Here is a 17507-nt window from a genome sequence, read left to right on the forward strand (position 1 = left end):
TGCGCGGATGCGCAACCAACCCAAAGCCGACCTACAAGTGGTGCCACACTCTGCGATGCCTTGCAAACGAGATTCGCCTCAGCACTGGCCAAGACGCCCCAAAATGGAGGCACACCTGGCAGAGGTTCGCAAAGGCCTGCCTCCCAGTTTCCTGCCCCTGGTGTAAGACTCGCAGCGCGCAGCAATTCACACCGGTCAACGCCAGGCGCCCACAAGCGGCCTCGACTGGGTGGCAGGGGAGAGAGACACTCACGGGGAAAGATCTCGGGGTAGACCAGCCGGTCGGGGCACAGCGGGTAGCAGCCCAGCATGGCAGCCTCCAGCCTGCATGCGGCCAAGCACTCCACTTCAGTCGGGGCTCACGCCCATGCTTGCACACCCACTTTCCATGCCTCCACACAGAAGCTCCAGACGACGAAGATGCTGGTTAACCTTCAGAGGAAGCACAGGGCCAAAATCAAACAACAGGAACACTGTGTGTGCCGCCTGTGCTTTCACGTTTTTTTTTTACCTCTGGCACTGTTTTTTCGCAATGAAAGCAAGTAAGGTTTCACCAACATTCAAAGTATTAAAGGAAATATTACTACAACATTAGATTTTTGTTTGATTCAGATAGCACTGCTGGAAGTTAGAAAATGCAAATCAACTAAATACAGTGGATTCCTAACTCCACGGGGACTGCAAAACACTTCGAAATAACCAAACCTCCAGTTAAACAAAAAGCACAGTAACACCAATGTATTTAGTCCACAACCACTTGTCTTGATTCCGTTCAGAATCTCGTGTTTCATCACCAAGTCAAACGTACGACAGGGGTTGCCACGATAGTTGAGACTTATTGCTAAAATCGAAAGCCTGAAGCATCCACCACACAAACTCTCACACGCCACTGTCCGCAACAAAGACTGAGGGCCTCAACAGAGGCCTGCCACTTCATCACCTGTGCGCTGCCTCAGTTGCGCACAGAACACGGCACTGTTTTTAACAGCGGAGCTGTTAAAAAAAAGCGGAGCGCTTCTTTTAGCTGGGGACAAGATTTTAAATATCCCATTTCATCTCGCATACAGACAAAAGAATGTTGCCGTGCAACTGTATGTCATGGTTGCAGGCATTATTTTTGAGAGGACACATACGGCTCATAGATCTAAAAATTTCGATTTAAACCATTCTAGGGCATTATCAGCAAAACCGTTTCTCATTAAGGCGCTTCAAGGGATGCCCTTCCATTTAGGATAGAGAACACATACTCAACAAAAATCAGTTGTTTGTCCCTTTAAGAGGAATGGGTGTGGGCAGGGCATGTAATGCGACGGCAGGATAACCGTTGGTCATTAAAGGTAACAGAGCAAATCCCTAGAGAAGGCAAGCGTTGCAGGGGGTGGCAGAAAGTTAGATGGGCAGATGAGATCAAGAAGTTTGTGGGGATAAATTGGTCACAGCTAGCAGAGGACCGGGATAATCCATGGGAGAGACCTTTGCCCTGCAGTGGGCGTAGATAGGCTGGTGGTGCCGACATAGCCCCCGTCGGTTGCAACAGCGCACCTTCCCGTCCCCCAATCCGCAGAAGAAGGAGAGCGTCACTTGCATGGCCACCCCGTAGAACTCGTGGCTGGCGGTGGAGACCACCACGTCGGCCGTCCGCAGCAGGGCCAGGTACTCGCTGCGCTCGGCCAGGGGCCCCCACTGCACCACGTGGCCCGGCAGCCGCTCACGGGCCGTCAACAGGCACGCTGCGGGCATCAACGGGGGACGACCCCATCACACGCCGCTTTGCTCACTCCCCTCAAAGAAGTGCCGACAGTCTTAACGCACACTCCGCACAAATCAGCAGGCACAATGTGCAGGATATGTTGGCGCCTAAACGTAAAATCATAGATGGACACCATTGTTTGGTGGTGATAACGCTGTGGCTGGCCGTCTTTCCGCGAGGCGCAGGTCCACTTGGCCAAGCTGGAGCTTCAGCCAATCCATTGTGAGGCTTTTATTCTTCTGTTTATCGAACACGTACTTCGTGTTTAAGGGTGTTTTCTACAAACAAGTTCACGGTGCAGCCATGGGGGCTGCAATTTCGGTAATAGCCGCCAATTTGACAATGGAGTCTGTAGAACGACGAGCTCTTTCGTTCTTCTCTCCAGCCCCGAAGATTTTCCTTTGCTACGTTGACAACTGCTTTTGCATAATTGAGGAAGAAGATTTGGACTCATTTGCGCATCACTTAAACTGCCTTCAAGATTCGATTCAGTTCACAGTGGAAAAGGAAAACAACGGGGAATTGCCCTTCCTGGACGTTCTAATCAAACGCTATGGTACTAAACTATCTTTCGCTGTTTTTAGAAAAAGCACGCACACGGGACGATACTTGAACTTTGAGTCAGTGCACCCTGCAGCGCACAAGAGGTCCGCGGTGTCTTCTTTAATGCAACGTTCCCGCACTATCTGCTCTATGGCTGCCGACCGCTCGGCTGATGTCCAACGTGTACACCGCGACCTGTCTGCAAGCGGCTACCCGGATTCCTTCGCGACTTCGGTGGAAAAGAAGTTGGGTCGCGCCTCTGCAGCCTCACAAAGATGCTCAAAAAGATGCAGCATTCCATACGTGCCGGGAGTGAGTGAGACTTTGGCCTGAGTCCTGCGCACGTATGACGTGCATGTTGCCCACGTGCACGTCATACGTGCACGTGGGCAACGTGCCCAGAAGCTAAAGGGCACTCTTGTGAAAGTGAACGATATATTACCAAAAGAACAATTGGCCGGTGTTGTATACGAAGTGCCATGCGCGAACTGTGATAGATTGTACATAGGGGAATCTGGAAATTCCGAAAGACAGTTAAAAGAGCACTGTAATGACGTAAAGAAAGAAAAAGTGTCCACTAATGCCCTCGCGGAACATGCACAATCGTCTAACCACGAGATAGACTGGGTAAAGGCACGTGTTGTTGCCACCGAGGACTTCGCCTCTAGGCTGTATCTTGAATCTATAATGATAGACGAACAAAAACACTCTGAACCGCACTGACGGCAATCTTCCCCCACCTACGCAAGGTGTTTAGGTCACGTGCTTCATCCTACTTAAACTCTTAGCTTTCTGTCTATGCTTTTAGTGTGAAAAAGGCTCCCGTTCGGGGTGCCGAAACGTCATTGTTTTATTTTCTCTTGTGGTCGGCGTATTCTTTATTATGTACTTCTAAGCATGACATAGTTGCACATCACTCCTTCTTCTAAAGATTGCATTATGTGGCCAATATAGGGGGGTATTTTTCTAGCCCTTTCGTCAGGTGTCAGGGCAGAATTTCCATTTCAATGAAATTTTTCGCACATCCCATCAATCTTGTTGTAGGCCTACAGGCCAGGTGAAATATTTCAACGAAATCGAAGGTGAAACAAACCCTACCATCATATTTAATGATGCTAGCTAGCTGACCCTTACGTCTTTCAAAAAGCACATCAACAGCCAAGGTTCCTGCATACATTTAATCTACGTTTACATGTCCCTGTTGCCTCAGCAATTGTTTCAGAAAAAACACCTGGGCAAACTCCACCAATCTCGCATTTGTTCACAATTTGTGATGTCACAAATTGAATGTGGGAAAGTGTGCAGGACATCAACACCTGTTCTCACACTTTTGGCATTTTTTGTGCTAGCAACCGCTGCTGCTGCAAGTGGTGTATTTTTATTCACAACACTCGAATGTACCGAAATAGGAGGCCAACTTGCATTTACTGCCAATTTGGGTCTCCTCACTTCACTTTTAGAATTCCGCAAACCAAGGGTCGCTTTGAACGGCAGCAGTGTGTTGAATCGTTTTGCAATACACCGTACCTCGACTGCCACCACCCACACCACTGGAAAGTTCAGGAAACGTTTTGAGCAAGTGAGGTGATCTCAGCACACAAGGAATGCCGGCTCGCATCTAATTTAAATCTAAAGCACTCAAAACAACATGGCCGCTGCACCAGTGTAAGTAAAAACCGAATCTTTGAAGACTTCAAGTGGTCAGAAGCCACTCAGAAAATGGCAAAATACCCACGACAAGGTGGACTCGACAGCGGCCAAAACTCATCGCAAGCAGAGGTGACTAGATCCCTCATGGGAGTCTCAAGTTCCCAGCTCAGCGCTGTCGAAAACAGCTGCTTGACCGCACCCTGCCGGTTTCCCCACAAACACGCCCAGCCGATTCCTTGGGCCACAGGACTCACGGGGCAGCTCGGAGAAGCCCTGGCCCAGGAAGGAGACGTGGAAGGGCAGCCCCCGCTGGTGCAGCTCGCACAGGGCCTCCACAAACGCCTCGGGGCCCTTGTCGTGCTCCCTGCGAGCAAGGGCGCTCACCTCCGCTTCCCTCCAGGGCTCTGGCCACAAGCACCACTGCCGGGCTCGTCCCCCCGACACCCCGATTTCCCGCAACTCGCATGGCGAACAGCAATAAGCACACAGCAATAGATGCACCCGCTGTTCTCAAACGCATATGGAGCGCCCTTCCTTGGGGAACAGCGGAGTCTGTACAGGATTCAGGGACACAAATTCAGGGACCTTCAAAGCCCTTGCCAAGGCACTTTCAAGGGAGAACGTGTGCTAACGTTCCACCACTGTTTTCACGCGCTAAACATTTGCTCCTTTACACCTCAAAAAATGACCCTGAGAAAAATCTCTCCGGAACAGCTCCACCCTTTGGAAGTGGACAAGTTTACCAACCCCACCCACAGTAACACTGAGGGAGCTTTACAAAAGCCATGCCGTCGTGAACTTTTTTGAGCTCTGCAAATGCCCTCAGCACACAGTCTCAAACAGCGAGGAACATGACTTCTCATATCCCTGGCATTCTCAGCGCCCAAATTTCTGCATCCGTGAAGGCATGGGTGATTGACAACTCTACTGGCTCTGTCCACCATCGCACGCATCAAAACAAAATATTCCAGTAAAGCTCCGGAGCTAGACGCACTGTGTTCTCACATTCAGAGTTTTGCTTATCTGTGCTCAGATTTATTTCACCCTGGAGTGTCAGCACCATTGGCTTTCAAAACATAGTGGGGCAGAGCAACAGAAAGATACCATATTATTGCGCGTATAACCTGCCCCTGCATATAAACCACACCCCCGCTTTCAGCCTGCCAGAAAAGAAAAAAAAAAGCTTGCACATTTGATGCAGGAAAGGCTGCACTAGAGCTACTGCTCAAGCTACACACCACATACGACGTAAACAGAAAAACCGTATATTTAGCAAGTAGAATACAGTGATTGCAAGGCCAAAGACAATTCAATAATAAAACACCGTTGTTAGAGTGCACTTGTCCGTGTTTTTTTCTTCCTTGTCCTTTTATGTGTTGCGCAACCGCTGCCATGAAAGGCTTGGTCAGTGTTACTGCGTAGAAGCTTCACGGCACAATGAGCATTGCCGTGAAGCTTCACTAAAGGAAGAACCCGCGTATTATCTGCACCCCTACTTTGCCACCAAAATTTTTGCATTTTTGTTGCAGGCTGTACGCGCGAAAATACAGTACGTAAAATGAATAACAGGATGAGGCAGTATGGAAAATTGGAATGGGACCTATGCCAATTTCTGCCTCATCCGGTGCAGGGATTTTTGTTACGTGCGAGTCAATGTGTAAAGCAGCAACGCCTGTGTTCCCATGCTCACTTTAAATTGTAAAAGTTGTATAAAGCGCCACTACTGCACCCCCAAGATGGCTTTGAATTGTAAAAAGCATGTCTTGGATAGAGAGAGTGCAGGGCCACACTGGTGTAAGCCTCGAAAACCCAGTCACAGAATCGGGTGTCGTCCCAAAGGAATCGAGGGTTTTCAAGGCAAAAAAAAAAATTGCAGGCTTTAACTCCTTCATTACCAAAAGAAAATTGACCGAGTTTTAGGGGTCTAAGAAAACATTCTCTAGTTGGAGGAACACAAAATGCAGATGATTGAACGCTCTTTCCAATAACACCAGTTTTTTAAATGTTTTCATACATCATAGTTGCAAAAAAAAATATCAAAATCAAGTTTTTTTTAAAAGTTGTCGAAGAAAATGATAAAAAAGGAGTTGTGTATAACAAAAAATTGAGAGTAGAAAAAATTTCCAATACACATTTTGTAGGGAAACATTTCAAAAACACGTCTTAGAAAAGATGTTGACTTGCGGGGAACAGTTTGTCAGACATGAAAAAAATGTTAGCATGCATGGTGTCCCTGCCTTCCGGTGAAGCCCAACCTCCATTCCGAAATGTGCATTTTCGGGTGGTTCCATGTAAGAAATCTGGCGGTTTGACATTATCAGAGGTACCAATCTGTCCCCACGTGATGTAACACATCTTGTCAATGACTGACATTGCATTTACAGCCAGCACAGTATTCGGGGCAAGCACGCGATGCGGAAAAACATGCATGGAGTTGGAAACGAAACTCAATCATTGATGCTTTTTGACGTTCACTGTTAGTTATTTCTCAGAAGATAAACTTGCGGTTTATCATCATCTTCTGATTCACTGCTTGCAAGATCAAGGTGCGATGCACTAGAATCGTGCCCTGAAAACTTTGGCCGAGTAGCTGTGGCGCGATGAGAGGAGGAGGAGGAGAATAAACATTTATTGAGCGTAAGTGCTGATGGGAGGGCACTCGCCCGGTGGAGGGCATCCTTATTCCGGGATACCCAGGCTGCCACTTGCCGTCCAGGCCCTCTTGACCAGTTCTTGCTGGTGTCCAAGGTCCGGATCGACCAGGCGAGTTAGGAAGGGGATTGGAGAGATGAGCAGTCCTGCTTTGCAGCACCACCCTAACATTTTTAAAATGAAACAGTACCAAACGTACTGGAGACCCCGTCCAAATAGAGAGTTCAACTAAGAAGCAACAACAGATCTCCAGAGATACCCTTGTATCGAAAAGAAACTGGCAGGCGAACAGCTGGCGGTGTGAAGGCTGGTTTGAAGCACTCTCCTTGTCGGAACTGATACCTGGCGACTGGGTGTTATCTGTTGACTTGCATCAGAAGTTCTCATTGCAGAAATCAGGTTGGGGTGTGGTGAAATCAGGAATGCAAGAGCTTGTTTCGAGGATCATTAGCGGACGCTCAGGGCGCCATGCCAGGTAGGCTTGAAGTAGGGTAGTAGCGCCAAATTTGGTGTAGTAGCGTCAAATATAAATTTTGCAATGCAGAAACAAAACCGAAACTGTTGTAAACTGTTTGTGAATAGTCCTTTGGTAACTACAACACAACTTACAACAACGTGCGCAAAGCCAATAAAACTGCCTAAAATCAAAGTAATTTTGCAAACAGGCACTGTTTGATATTTTCAGCTGAATTCAGGGGATATTACTGTCAGTGTGCAAGCCTGACGATTGAAAATCATCTTCTGATTCACCATTTGTGCCCCGATAACAAAATCGAAACGCTAATGCAGAGTAATCACGAGTGATGCGCGATGACCACACCCCTTCTCCACACCCAGGCGGTGCCAACAAGTGTCAAAAATTGCGTTTTTGTTCCAAAAATGAAAACAAAACGGATTGAAAGGGCATTTTCTGAGCCAACTCCAAATTGTTCCAGAACCGCCTGGAACACTCTGAAAAGGTATCGTTCCAATTGAACGATTTTGAATAGGTAACTCCACTTCCCGTATTTCGAAGGGCCCTGAAACAGTTCCTACGCGGCCCCTCGCTCACCAGCGGTGGGGCCAGACAATGTGCAGGGGTGCCCCGGGGTCGTCCCTGCCGCCGCCGCTGTTGGTGCGAGGGGGCAGCTGCAGGGGGAAGGGCAGCACCTGGGACTTGGCCGCGATGCGGGGCCGCAGGGGGGCCAGCCGGCCCGCACCCGGCACCCGGCCCACAAAGGCCTCCACCGCAGACAGGAACGAGTCCCGGTTGAAGCACGAGTTGAACAGCACCACGTCCGCCGCCAGACTGCACGCACCCCGCCCGTGCCACTTAGCGTGAAGAAGCCTCCTTCCAGAGCAGCCAACGAGGGTGCAGGGACAATGCTCTTTCGGAGCAGCTTTGGGGCAGTGCAAGTCTGTCTGTTCGCGTAATTAAAACAAAATAACTAACAAAAAAGGAGACACGAGCAATGTTTTAATCGCTTACAAAAGCATCTAGGTGGAGCATCTCACGAGGGACGTCTAGCTGCACCTCAAACAAATGAAAAATAAATGTTTGTGGCATTACAACCACATCATAGTCGCAGAAAACAACCCGGGGAACACTCGAGATAGGCAAAATGGTCCTTTTTGCACCAAAGCTGTTAAAAGTTAAACTTAGTTCTACACCAAAAGAGACTATGGACGAATAAAAATAACTTGAGAAACTAAGATAGAAAGAAGTTAAGACTGAAAAAAACTAATACGAAAAAGAGGTAATACTATGCATTGCAAAACAAAAACTGACTAGATTCTAGAGAAATTAAAAATTAATGCTGATGTTCGCAAAACACAAGAGAAACAAATACCCTAGCATATTGCGCGTTCTATCGACCAGGTAACAAATGCTCCTATTAATGTAAAAAATACAACGCAACTGCAGCACTGTGTTCATTCAAATAACGAATGTGCTTATCAACCTTTTTTCGAGCGTAAAGAGCGGGCTTATGGCTAGATGGGGACACCCCTGCCCGTCTCCCAGAAAAAAAGCATTGCTGTACGCAGGAGTATCCCAAGAAGATTTTGAGAGGCAGACATATGAAGACTGGAGGGGGGGTTGACAGGAACATACTAATAAATGACAAGACAATGGCCATTCGAGCGCAATCGCTCTGTGTTCCCGACATCCTTTCAGCCTCCAATTTTTCGCTTTGGGCCAGTTGTGCACCACAGTATCGTACAGGTAGCTGTAAACAGCAGGCCCTTTAACCGCAATGCACATGACACAGTCCCGTGCCTTCTCTTTGAGGTCCCGTTGTGTTTGGCGAGTTCCAGAGCTGAACAGTCTCCCTCCCAGTCTACCGGGGCCGTGTCGTCGCGCTTCCCGCCAGCTTCCTGGCCTGTGCTTCCACCTCGTGCAAATGTGTGCCGCTTCCCATGGGCACTTTCCCGTAACAGTGCGCTTGTGGAAGAGGAGGGCACTCGTAGCTCCCCCTGCCCAGACAATGGCCACCAGTGGTGGTGGGTGGGAGTGATGGGCGGCGAAACCACTGCCACCCACCGAGGGGAGAACCCTGGCTGCAAGGCAAGACACACGCACTGAGCTGATCCCCTCTCGCTTGTGACAGGGCTGTGCCTGCTGGCTCATCTTGCTCGACATGGCCCCGCAGCATCTAACCTCTGAAATGGCTATAAGATAAGGTGGAGGGGGTCGAACTGAAAGCTAAACTATTTTGTTTTTCGCTTTTGACAATGAGCGGGTAGATCGCAATGACTGCTGGTGACCACGCATGCATCACGGCGCCAAGCGCTGAGCGGTGAAGCTGCATTTAGGCAAGTTTCTGCACTGCCAGCACCACACGTTCACTTGCAAGTGCCGTAACAAAGACCAGGAAATTGTGACGAGTGACTCAGTGCTAGTCCTTAGGGAGTCCACTAGAGCGCGCCACATGGTGAATGACAGCGTAAGAAACGAGTCTCTACTGATCCCTGTGCAAAGCGGCTGTCACTGGCACACAGAGACTCCGCTTGGAAGCAGTTTCGGCGCTATTTGAAGCACAGGAAAAGCAGACAAGCAATGCTTGGCACACCACTGGCAACATACGAGCTACCCGGCTACTTCCCCACAGGTCTGCTTTGTAGGCCCCAAACTGCACACTGACGTACAGGTCCGCGCAGAAGTAAACGCAGCCCGGCAGCGGTGGCCGAACTCCATCCCTAAAGCGCATAGAAGTGCCACTCACGGCCAAGCCTGTGTGAACTACAAGTGTCCCGAGTTGCTGTCGGCTTCCTTTGAAAGAGCTCTTTACACCATTGACAACCACAGTGTAGTGGGCTTCCAGGACTCTGCTGGTTTGCCTGACGCTGCCTTTTTGGGGATTTTACCTTACACCAACGTTCATTTCATGGCAAGAAGGGACATTCATTCAGAAAAACGGGATCTGCACCAGGCCATGCATCGCGCCTATTCTAAGTGACCTGCTATCATGATCATGTTTTAAGTAAGCATTTATCTGAGTCGACCGTAAGGCGCATCTTAAGGTAGGTCAATGACTACCTCATAGTTTTAAATTGTGAAGCCATTAACTTCAACGAATCAGTTTCCCATGTCTTGGCTATTTTCAACGACTGTCTGATGCCTTTAGAACTGATGCACGAGGTTCCACTAGCCGGTTCGTAAGTTTCTAGATGTGATGCTTTATTTTACTAGAGGTGGCTTGTGGATCCGATGACTGGGGTGCCACCGAGTCTTGCCACCGCCTCTCTGCTGCCAGTATATATGGTAAATTGCCAGCCCCGGTGCTCCTCCGCCTGGTAGCGCTCTTCGATGTGGTTCGCCGCCAGTAGTACCGCCTCCAGCTCGCATCGCACTGTGCTGGGCATGGTGTCAAACTGAAACGTCAAGACGATTGCGAAGAGGCTTCGCACAACGAAATCCATTACCGTGCGGGTGGAGTGGGTGCCGGGACACGCGGGTGGCGTCGGGAACGAGGCTGCCCAACGAGGCTGCCCACGCGTGGGCGAGCGACGAAGCAAGTATCCGCTCCGACCCATTACACCCTGTTCGCCCAGCACGGCACGACACAGACCCTGCGGACGACAGAGCCGCTGCCAAGCAAGAGAGCAGGGCGAAGCTCCGTGCTGCTACACCCCATGACCCACGACCACTGCCAGGAGGACTTCCCAGAGGGGCCCAAATCCTGCTACACAAAAGAGCAGGGGCTGCCCTTACGGAGGACGTGCTCGCAAAGTGGCGGGCATACGTTCCCCGACGCTCACGATACCTGAGAGAACCCCTCGAGAACTCCAGGGAGACTACCATCGTGACCTGCTCCTCGTGTCACGCACCAATAAGGCCCACAATGCAGCACATGCTGTGGGAGTGCTTGGGGCTCGCGGCGGAGAGAAGAGCCCATCTTCCGCCGTACATCAAGACCCTCCAGGAGTGGGCATCGCCTCCTCTGGGCCGGGCTCACCCAAGAGAGACTGTTATGTCCCTGTGGACTTTCGCTTGTACCACGGGGATACATAAGAGAATGCAGACGCTCTCACCTTCTTTACCGCCTTCCCCATCCCCGACTAGACCCTGAGTCTCCCCTTCCGAATAAAGAATTATAATAATAATTATTATTTTACTAGAGAAGTTGCGTGTTGGTTGTACGAGCCCCGCGCGTCAAAACCGCTGCTTCCTTCCCCTCCAACCACATTGAACTGATAAAACGGGGTACTGTCATACCTTGTCAAAGAAATTCCTTCTTGAAGTCGTGTGTACATCAGCAGAAGAAAGTGTCATGGCGGCTCGGGTTAATCGCCTGTTGTCTGCTGGGCACCCACAGCATGTGCTGACATCAGTGGCTCGTGCCTCATTGAAAGAGTTAGGACCCAGAGATAAGAGATAAGGAACCACCACAAAGGGAAAACCCGTGGTGGCTGCTTATATGCACAAGGATTGCACACAACTGTAAGAAGATTAGTGCGTGCGCAGGCGTTCAAGTCATTTTCTGGGCCCCTAAACCAGCTGCATCCGATGGTAGAGTGGGCTGCACTGGGAACCATTTGTTCCGCGTAATGGGCACTCTCCCCCCGGATGGCAGCAGCCGGACTCATGTTGGCCAGAGGGGCCTCAACAACAGGACCCTCGTGGGAAAGAAAATGCGCTGCTGTTCTACTTTTCGGAGAGGAAAGGATCAGAGCACGGAGGAGGTCTTGATGACAACTGTGTCAGCATGCCCTTGGCTGCGCCCTCGAAAAAAGAAATACAGTAGCAGGAGCAATGAGCGTCAGGTTCTGTTGGCCTTCCTATTGGATGTTTCCAGGTTTACATATATTTTTTGTCTGAATAAAAATCAGCTGTAGTGCAGCACTTGGCCCTGTCTTCTCTTCCTCGTGTGTCTTCGTCTACGTGCACTGTTAACCCCTTCAAGAAGCCGCATTTCCCTCCCCTTCTTATTTCCCCCCCTTCCTGGTCTAGTGCTCACACACACTCCAGAGTATGTGAGAGAGACACATGAATGACTTTTGGGCCTGTCAGGGTCTCAGTAACTGAAAGTGACTGTATAAAAACGGAGGCAAACCATTTAAAGGGGCCATGCAAACAAAGCACAAGTTTGGCTCATTTGAAAGATTGCCTCGTTAGTATCATACTGACACCACTTTTAGCGTAAACTTCGCTCTACTAAGCTATACAATTAGGAAAAAAGGGAATTCTCATGCGACCCACTAGCTCATTTCCCGCAACAGAACCTATGATGTCACACCAGCCAGCTCTGCGATTGGCTGAGGCCGGCTAAAGCCAACGCACATTAGGCAGGGCTTATAAGCTTGCCAACGAGCTATTTATGCTTAATTTTGGCCACATTCTTCTTATAGCCGTAAGAATGGTGGGGTAAACAGTGGAGGTTACGAAAGTATACGTAAACATAGAAATACCAATGCGTACTGCTGTTCGTGCTGCCTGCCCTATGCTTGTTTTAGCTGCACAGCGCTGCAGCGCTTTGGGGTTATCTCAGACGACACTGGCCGATAGATGCAAACAGCAGTGTTTTACGTGACCATATTTGTTGTGCGAACACCGTGTTTCACGAAACGATTATTTTCTGCCTCAACAAGAACAAGCTAGGTACAAATACGGTCAAAAACAAACCAAAGGCAGAAACCGGCCCTTCACAGTACAGGTTGACTAACGGTAAACAAAGCTCCGAAATCGGCTGCAGAGCAGTTCCTGCGATGTCATTGCAGACATCATGAAAACACACAATTTGGCAGGAGAATCAAAATTTTAACCTAGATTAAATCATTTTTCAGTGAATAAAGCATCATTTGCTTCCGCACAGGCACTTGGGGCCCTATGAAAGACAAAATCTTTCGAATAAAACCACATTGTATTTTGTCTGCATGGCCCCTTTAAAGGGAACCTGCATCGCTTGCCATCAACTACTAGTAATGTATTTTGGGATAAAGTCTATTGTCCCAGAAATCTCCTCCCGCAAGAATTATGAAAATCCATTCACGATTAACGAAACTACGCGCGATGAGAAATCGCGCATAATCGTTCCCTCTCAGCTCGACCGCAGACAACGCGACGAAAGCTGCGCGCTCTCTCCCGGAGAGGGGGGCGGCTCACGGCATTCTCTTCAGCGGCCTTCGATATGTCACATTCTGGGTAGTTTTCGCCTTTTCTCCGCAACGCGGAGGGGCCTATTTCCGGTCTGGTGCCACAAAAAAGCAGGCATGGGTGCCTGCTCGCAAGTGCACGCTCGGGCTGGTAGGGCGTTTTTGAAGCAATAAACGTTTGTAGTCAAGTTGTCCCGTTGAAAGGGAAGTATTGAGCTTATCACTCAAGCTCCGCCCGCACTCAAAACACAAAAGAAACGGCAAAACTGTGCCTACAGGTTCAGGCATAGAAGAGGTTCGTACACAGTGATGACGATGACGGAAATGGGAGAATCTAGCCGCGAAGTTGACCAGTGACAGCCGATCGGGCAGCCATGGCCTATGTGACGTCCCTTAGGCCATGCCAGGGGTTGCATAATGAGGACAACTGAAGAGAGAGCGGTTGGTTTTTCCGCGTCTTTCACATCGATTTTCGCGCTCACCGCTTCACGTGTACGTGTAATATTTGGCTCATGTATTCCTGGCAGTGTAATCTAAACGTCGCGCAGGTTTACTTGCACTGCTCAAAGAGTGTTGCAGGGTCCCTTTAAGAATGCCCCAGAAAAGGCAAAGGATGCGTTCCAAATCGCCACTACGGCGAGTTCCACGCACAAGGCCATTCGGGTCTCGCAGGTTGGCCCCGACGGCCGCATGCCAGCTAGTACAGTCACGAACAACTGGCAGGTGATCGCTCCAACAGCGACCGAAACAAGCAGCCACATTACATTGTCACCTGCCATGGCGAGGAACGGTGGGCGGCGGTGGAAATGCTGCCCACTTCAGCGCCCATCTCTCTGGTTCACTGCCCACTGCTTAAGTTCGGTAGGCCCCACCACCCTGTTTGAAATGCGGGTCTGAAGGAACTAAAACCGGCCACTGTGTGAGAGCAACCCCAGTGGGCAGCACGGCTTGCTGCCTGCATGTATACGCGGAGGAGTCTCAACAAGTTGTTTTAGGTCGGAAAAATTGCCAGCTATGTGTGGTATTTAGCCTGCGGTATTTGACCGGAGTTGTTGAAGCTTTGTGATTAAAATCTGAAATTTTTGAACTTAACATCTCCCAGTCACCCCTGTTCTCAGAATGTCCACCTCTCATAAACTACTCTGCCGAGGAATATACCACACCATGACCGCCTTTATAAATAGCGACCTACAAATACTAGCTCAGCGATTCCACATGCTGAGGTTGTTATGGCTTGTTTGCTTTAGTTCTTTTTTACACCACTGCACCAGCCTGCACTGCATGTAATCAGCATTTGCCCATTGTATACGCGTTTGCTCAGCCTGCCGTCGTCGTTTTCTCCGTCTGTTACACTCAGTCTTCGTGATTCACACTGGGAAGTGCACACCTTCTGTGGGCTCGACAGTAAATAAGGGGCTTTTAAGGCCAAATCGTTACTTGGCTAGGTTGGCGAAAGCACGCACCCGGCAGGTGCCCACCAAACGCGCTCCCACCCAAATATCGTCCACAAAAAGCAGCCCTTGTAAACACACGCGTTCTGTAGCATACAAGAATGAATAAGATGGAACGTAAGAACGAATAAAACACAACACTCAGCACGTTTTTCTCCATAGCATGGATCAGAAATAGTAAACTCGAAGAGGCACTTGGCACGCACTCTTTCATACAGTGCATAAAACAACAGAAACACTCAGCACTCGTTCAATTCCCATTGATTTAGGACACGTTTCATAGCGCAAGTATAACAAAAAACACAGAATAAGCCCGTAGCCTTGACTGGCCTTCAGCTATGGAGGCAGTGTTGCAGCATAGTCCTTCTGGAACACTTAGCTGCGGTGAGTCTGATGTCGAACTGAAATGCTGCACTTTACATCGGCAAAAGGCTCGGCCGAGACAGCCCTACCCTTCGCGACAAAACATGCTGAAAGATCCAGTGCAACTTTTTTGCATCGTACTTTCAGTGAACATATTGTACACCATGGTATTTGTAGTGTACAGCTCAGACCGAATGGCAGCTGCACGGTAAAAGCAATTTCTTCTCACCAGGTTACCACTGCTTCGGCAGTGGCTCAAAGATAACTGCGCTTCTCACTGCTGAGACTGACCGGGGACAGCTGCCACGCAACTTTGTTTTTTGCTGGGAGTCACCCCAAGGAGGCTCCCACAAGAGTTGTGGTGAAAACGCCACAGCCGTTGAAGAGATAGCCATCAACTCCCTTCACTGGAAAAACACTGTTTTCACCAAAGAATGGCAGCGCTTCAACGCACATAATTGGAGCCGCGCCCTACAAATTCAAGCTTTGCTGTGAACTTTTGAACGTGTACAGACGAGCTCCACGTAAAAAGAAAATTTCTCAAGATAAAGCCAAAGTCGATAAAAGTTTCCGCATGTTTAAATGAACGAGAATGCTCGAAAATAAAGAATGCTACTCAGGCAGGCAGATATGGTAGCAGTGTGATTTACTTGTATACGCTGAGCTCCGCATAGCAAAGACGAAACATCTAGACTGAACCGCGAGTTCTCGGCATTGGCCGGTATTATAGACACTGATCTCTACAATCAGTATTTATTGGTATGACCGCTATACATTTTATGCGAGCAGTTGCAGGAGGAATTGTGGGTGAAGCTACACTGGTGAAGTTGGGAATTAAATGCAGCACCATTTAACAAAGATCGCCGTCGTTACATAGCAATTTTTCGGCCTGCTGGCTCCCACTGTCACCGGCTGTTATGGGCAGGTCACTATCTATAAAGCCCGTCGTGCATTAGGGCTCCTGTCTTTGCTGTTCACTGTTACTTCAGCAGCTGTCACGCCCTTCTAGCAAGTCGCAGCTTTTTGCCGTTTTTTTACGCGTCAACAAACAGGAGGCAATGACACGGTTTCTCTGGAAGTGGAGGAATCAAATGGAAAGAAATCGTGCTAGTAGCAGTATGGTTGTGTTTACTGGCGTAAGGGTATCTACGACCAAACAGCGCCAAGGCTCTATTGGATGGTCCTTCAAGGTCAGGTTTGTGCTTAAAATGTGTATGAGATGAGGACGGTGCTGCCTAAAAAGTTGCATACATGGGTGCAGAGGGCCCGTAGATTGAAACATGAAGATGGTCATAATCGCGCTGCGCAAACGGTCCGGTTATGATAGTAACGACGAAAAAGATTGGCAGCTTTTGCATTGTCAGTGAAGATATGAGGCAAGGACGCGCACACACACGATTGTCACGAAAGGAAAATAGACACAAAAGTTCGTAAGGGGGTGACAGCCTGCGAAGGGAAGAATCTTTATATCTAGGTCCCATACGCACCAGGAGGCCACCTGGTTGTAGCCGTACTGGTAGTCCCGCTGCTGCTCCTTGCGCACGGGGTAGACGAGCTGGTTCTCGTGCATGTAGAGCAGCTTTCGCAGCGGCGCCAGATCCGGCCGCAGCCCGAGCAGCTCGGCCAGGTTGAGCACGCCGCTTGCGAGCAGCACGCGGTAGTGCGCCGACGGCTCAATGCGCTCGGCCAGCCACAGCGCGGCGGTGCGCGCGCGCCAGTGCCACTTGGTGGCCGGCAGTGTGACCAGCCGGCACTGCTGGGGCCCCAGCTCGGACGCCACCAGGTCCATCAACTGTTTGTGCGAGCCGCCGTAGAACGGCTCGAGCAGCAGCACCGACATGACTTCGGACCCAACGTCCGTATCTCCCCGCCGCGGCCATGCAGAGAAGGCGGCCGGCCACGACTTTCGCCACCGCGGCGCTGCGGTTGGGATGGGTTGGGAGTTGCGCTCCGAAAGCTAGCGTCGTCTGCTAGCGGGGAGCGTTCCGCTCGGCATCTCCGGTCCTCACCACTTGTGGCGGGCACTGGCGGCGTAGGTACGGCAAAAGAAATAACTGTTCGCGGATGTTTCATCATTTTGTTGCGGCCGTTGCATTTCGAGATTTATTTGAAACGGGTGGTATTATGCAAGGAATCGTGTACGTACGCCCGGGGATTTGAAGCGGTGGCTTAAATATCAAGATCGACAGTGTTTTAAATGAACGTTCGCGTAGCAGTGGCTGTCAAGCGTGCACACAAATTATCTTGCCATGGAAATTGCGCAGATTTATTGCATCACGAACGATATTTCCTCACACGACTGTTGGAGCAGCTTTCCGTTTCGTGGACAACATGCCTCACAACAACGCCCCCGCATTCATTCCGGCCGCGTAAAAAACAATTTGCCGACGCTGCCTCGGTTCTTTTTCGAGTGCTGCCGTTCTAAAGTTGGCTGGGAGCCGTATTACCGCACTATGCTCGACTATCTGAGCAAAATCAGTGCACTGCAGAGGAACAGGCATGGTTAGACCATAGAGTTTCATACT

At 49.7% G+C, this 17507-nt stretch overlaps 1 protein-coding gene across 4 annotated transcripts in view; it reads right to left on the bottom strand.

The window, feature by feature from the left end:
- Positions 1–16896, bottom strand: part of LOC144168725 (tRNA-queuosine alpha-mannosyltransferase) — a 38527-nt gene extending 21631 nt beyond the window's left edge. For 2 of the 4 annotated variants that reach the window (XM_077697669.1, XM_077697670.1), the window contains exons 1-5: positions 16470–16893; positions 7647–7883; positions 4198–4307; positions 1586–1730; positions 254–324 (exon numbers count right to left, since the gene is read on the bottom strand). In XM_077697669.1, coding sequence (XP_077553795.1) covers positions 254–324; positions 1586–1730; positions 4198–4307; positions 7647–7883; positions 16470–16822 — 916 coding nt within the window. In that variant the 5' untranslated portion in view covers positions 16823–16893. Of the gene's footprint in view, positions 1–253; positions 325–383; positions 433–1585; positions 1731–4197; positions 4308–7646; positions 7884–16469 lie in introns of all 4 variants that reach the window. The other 2 variants (XM_077697668.1, XM_077697667.1) reach the window with 2 other exon arrangements.
- Positions 16897–17507: the final 611 nt, after the last annotated feature.

The sequence above is a fragment of the Haemaphysalis longicornis genome, unplaced genomic scaffold (assembly GCF_048455015.1).
Source record: "Haemaphysalis longicornis isolate Haplotype H1 unplaced genomic scaffold, Haemaphysalis longicornis Haplotype H1 scaffold_2, whole genome shotgun sequence".
NCBI lineage: Eukaryota > Metazoa > Arthropoda > Arachnida > Ixodida > Ixodidae > Haemaphysalis > Haemaphysalis longicornis.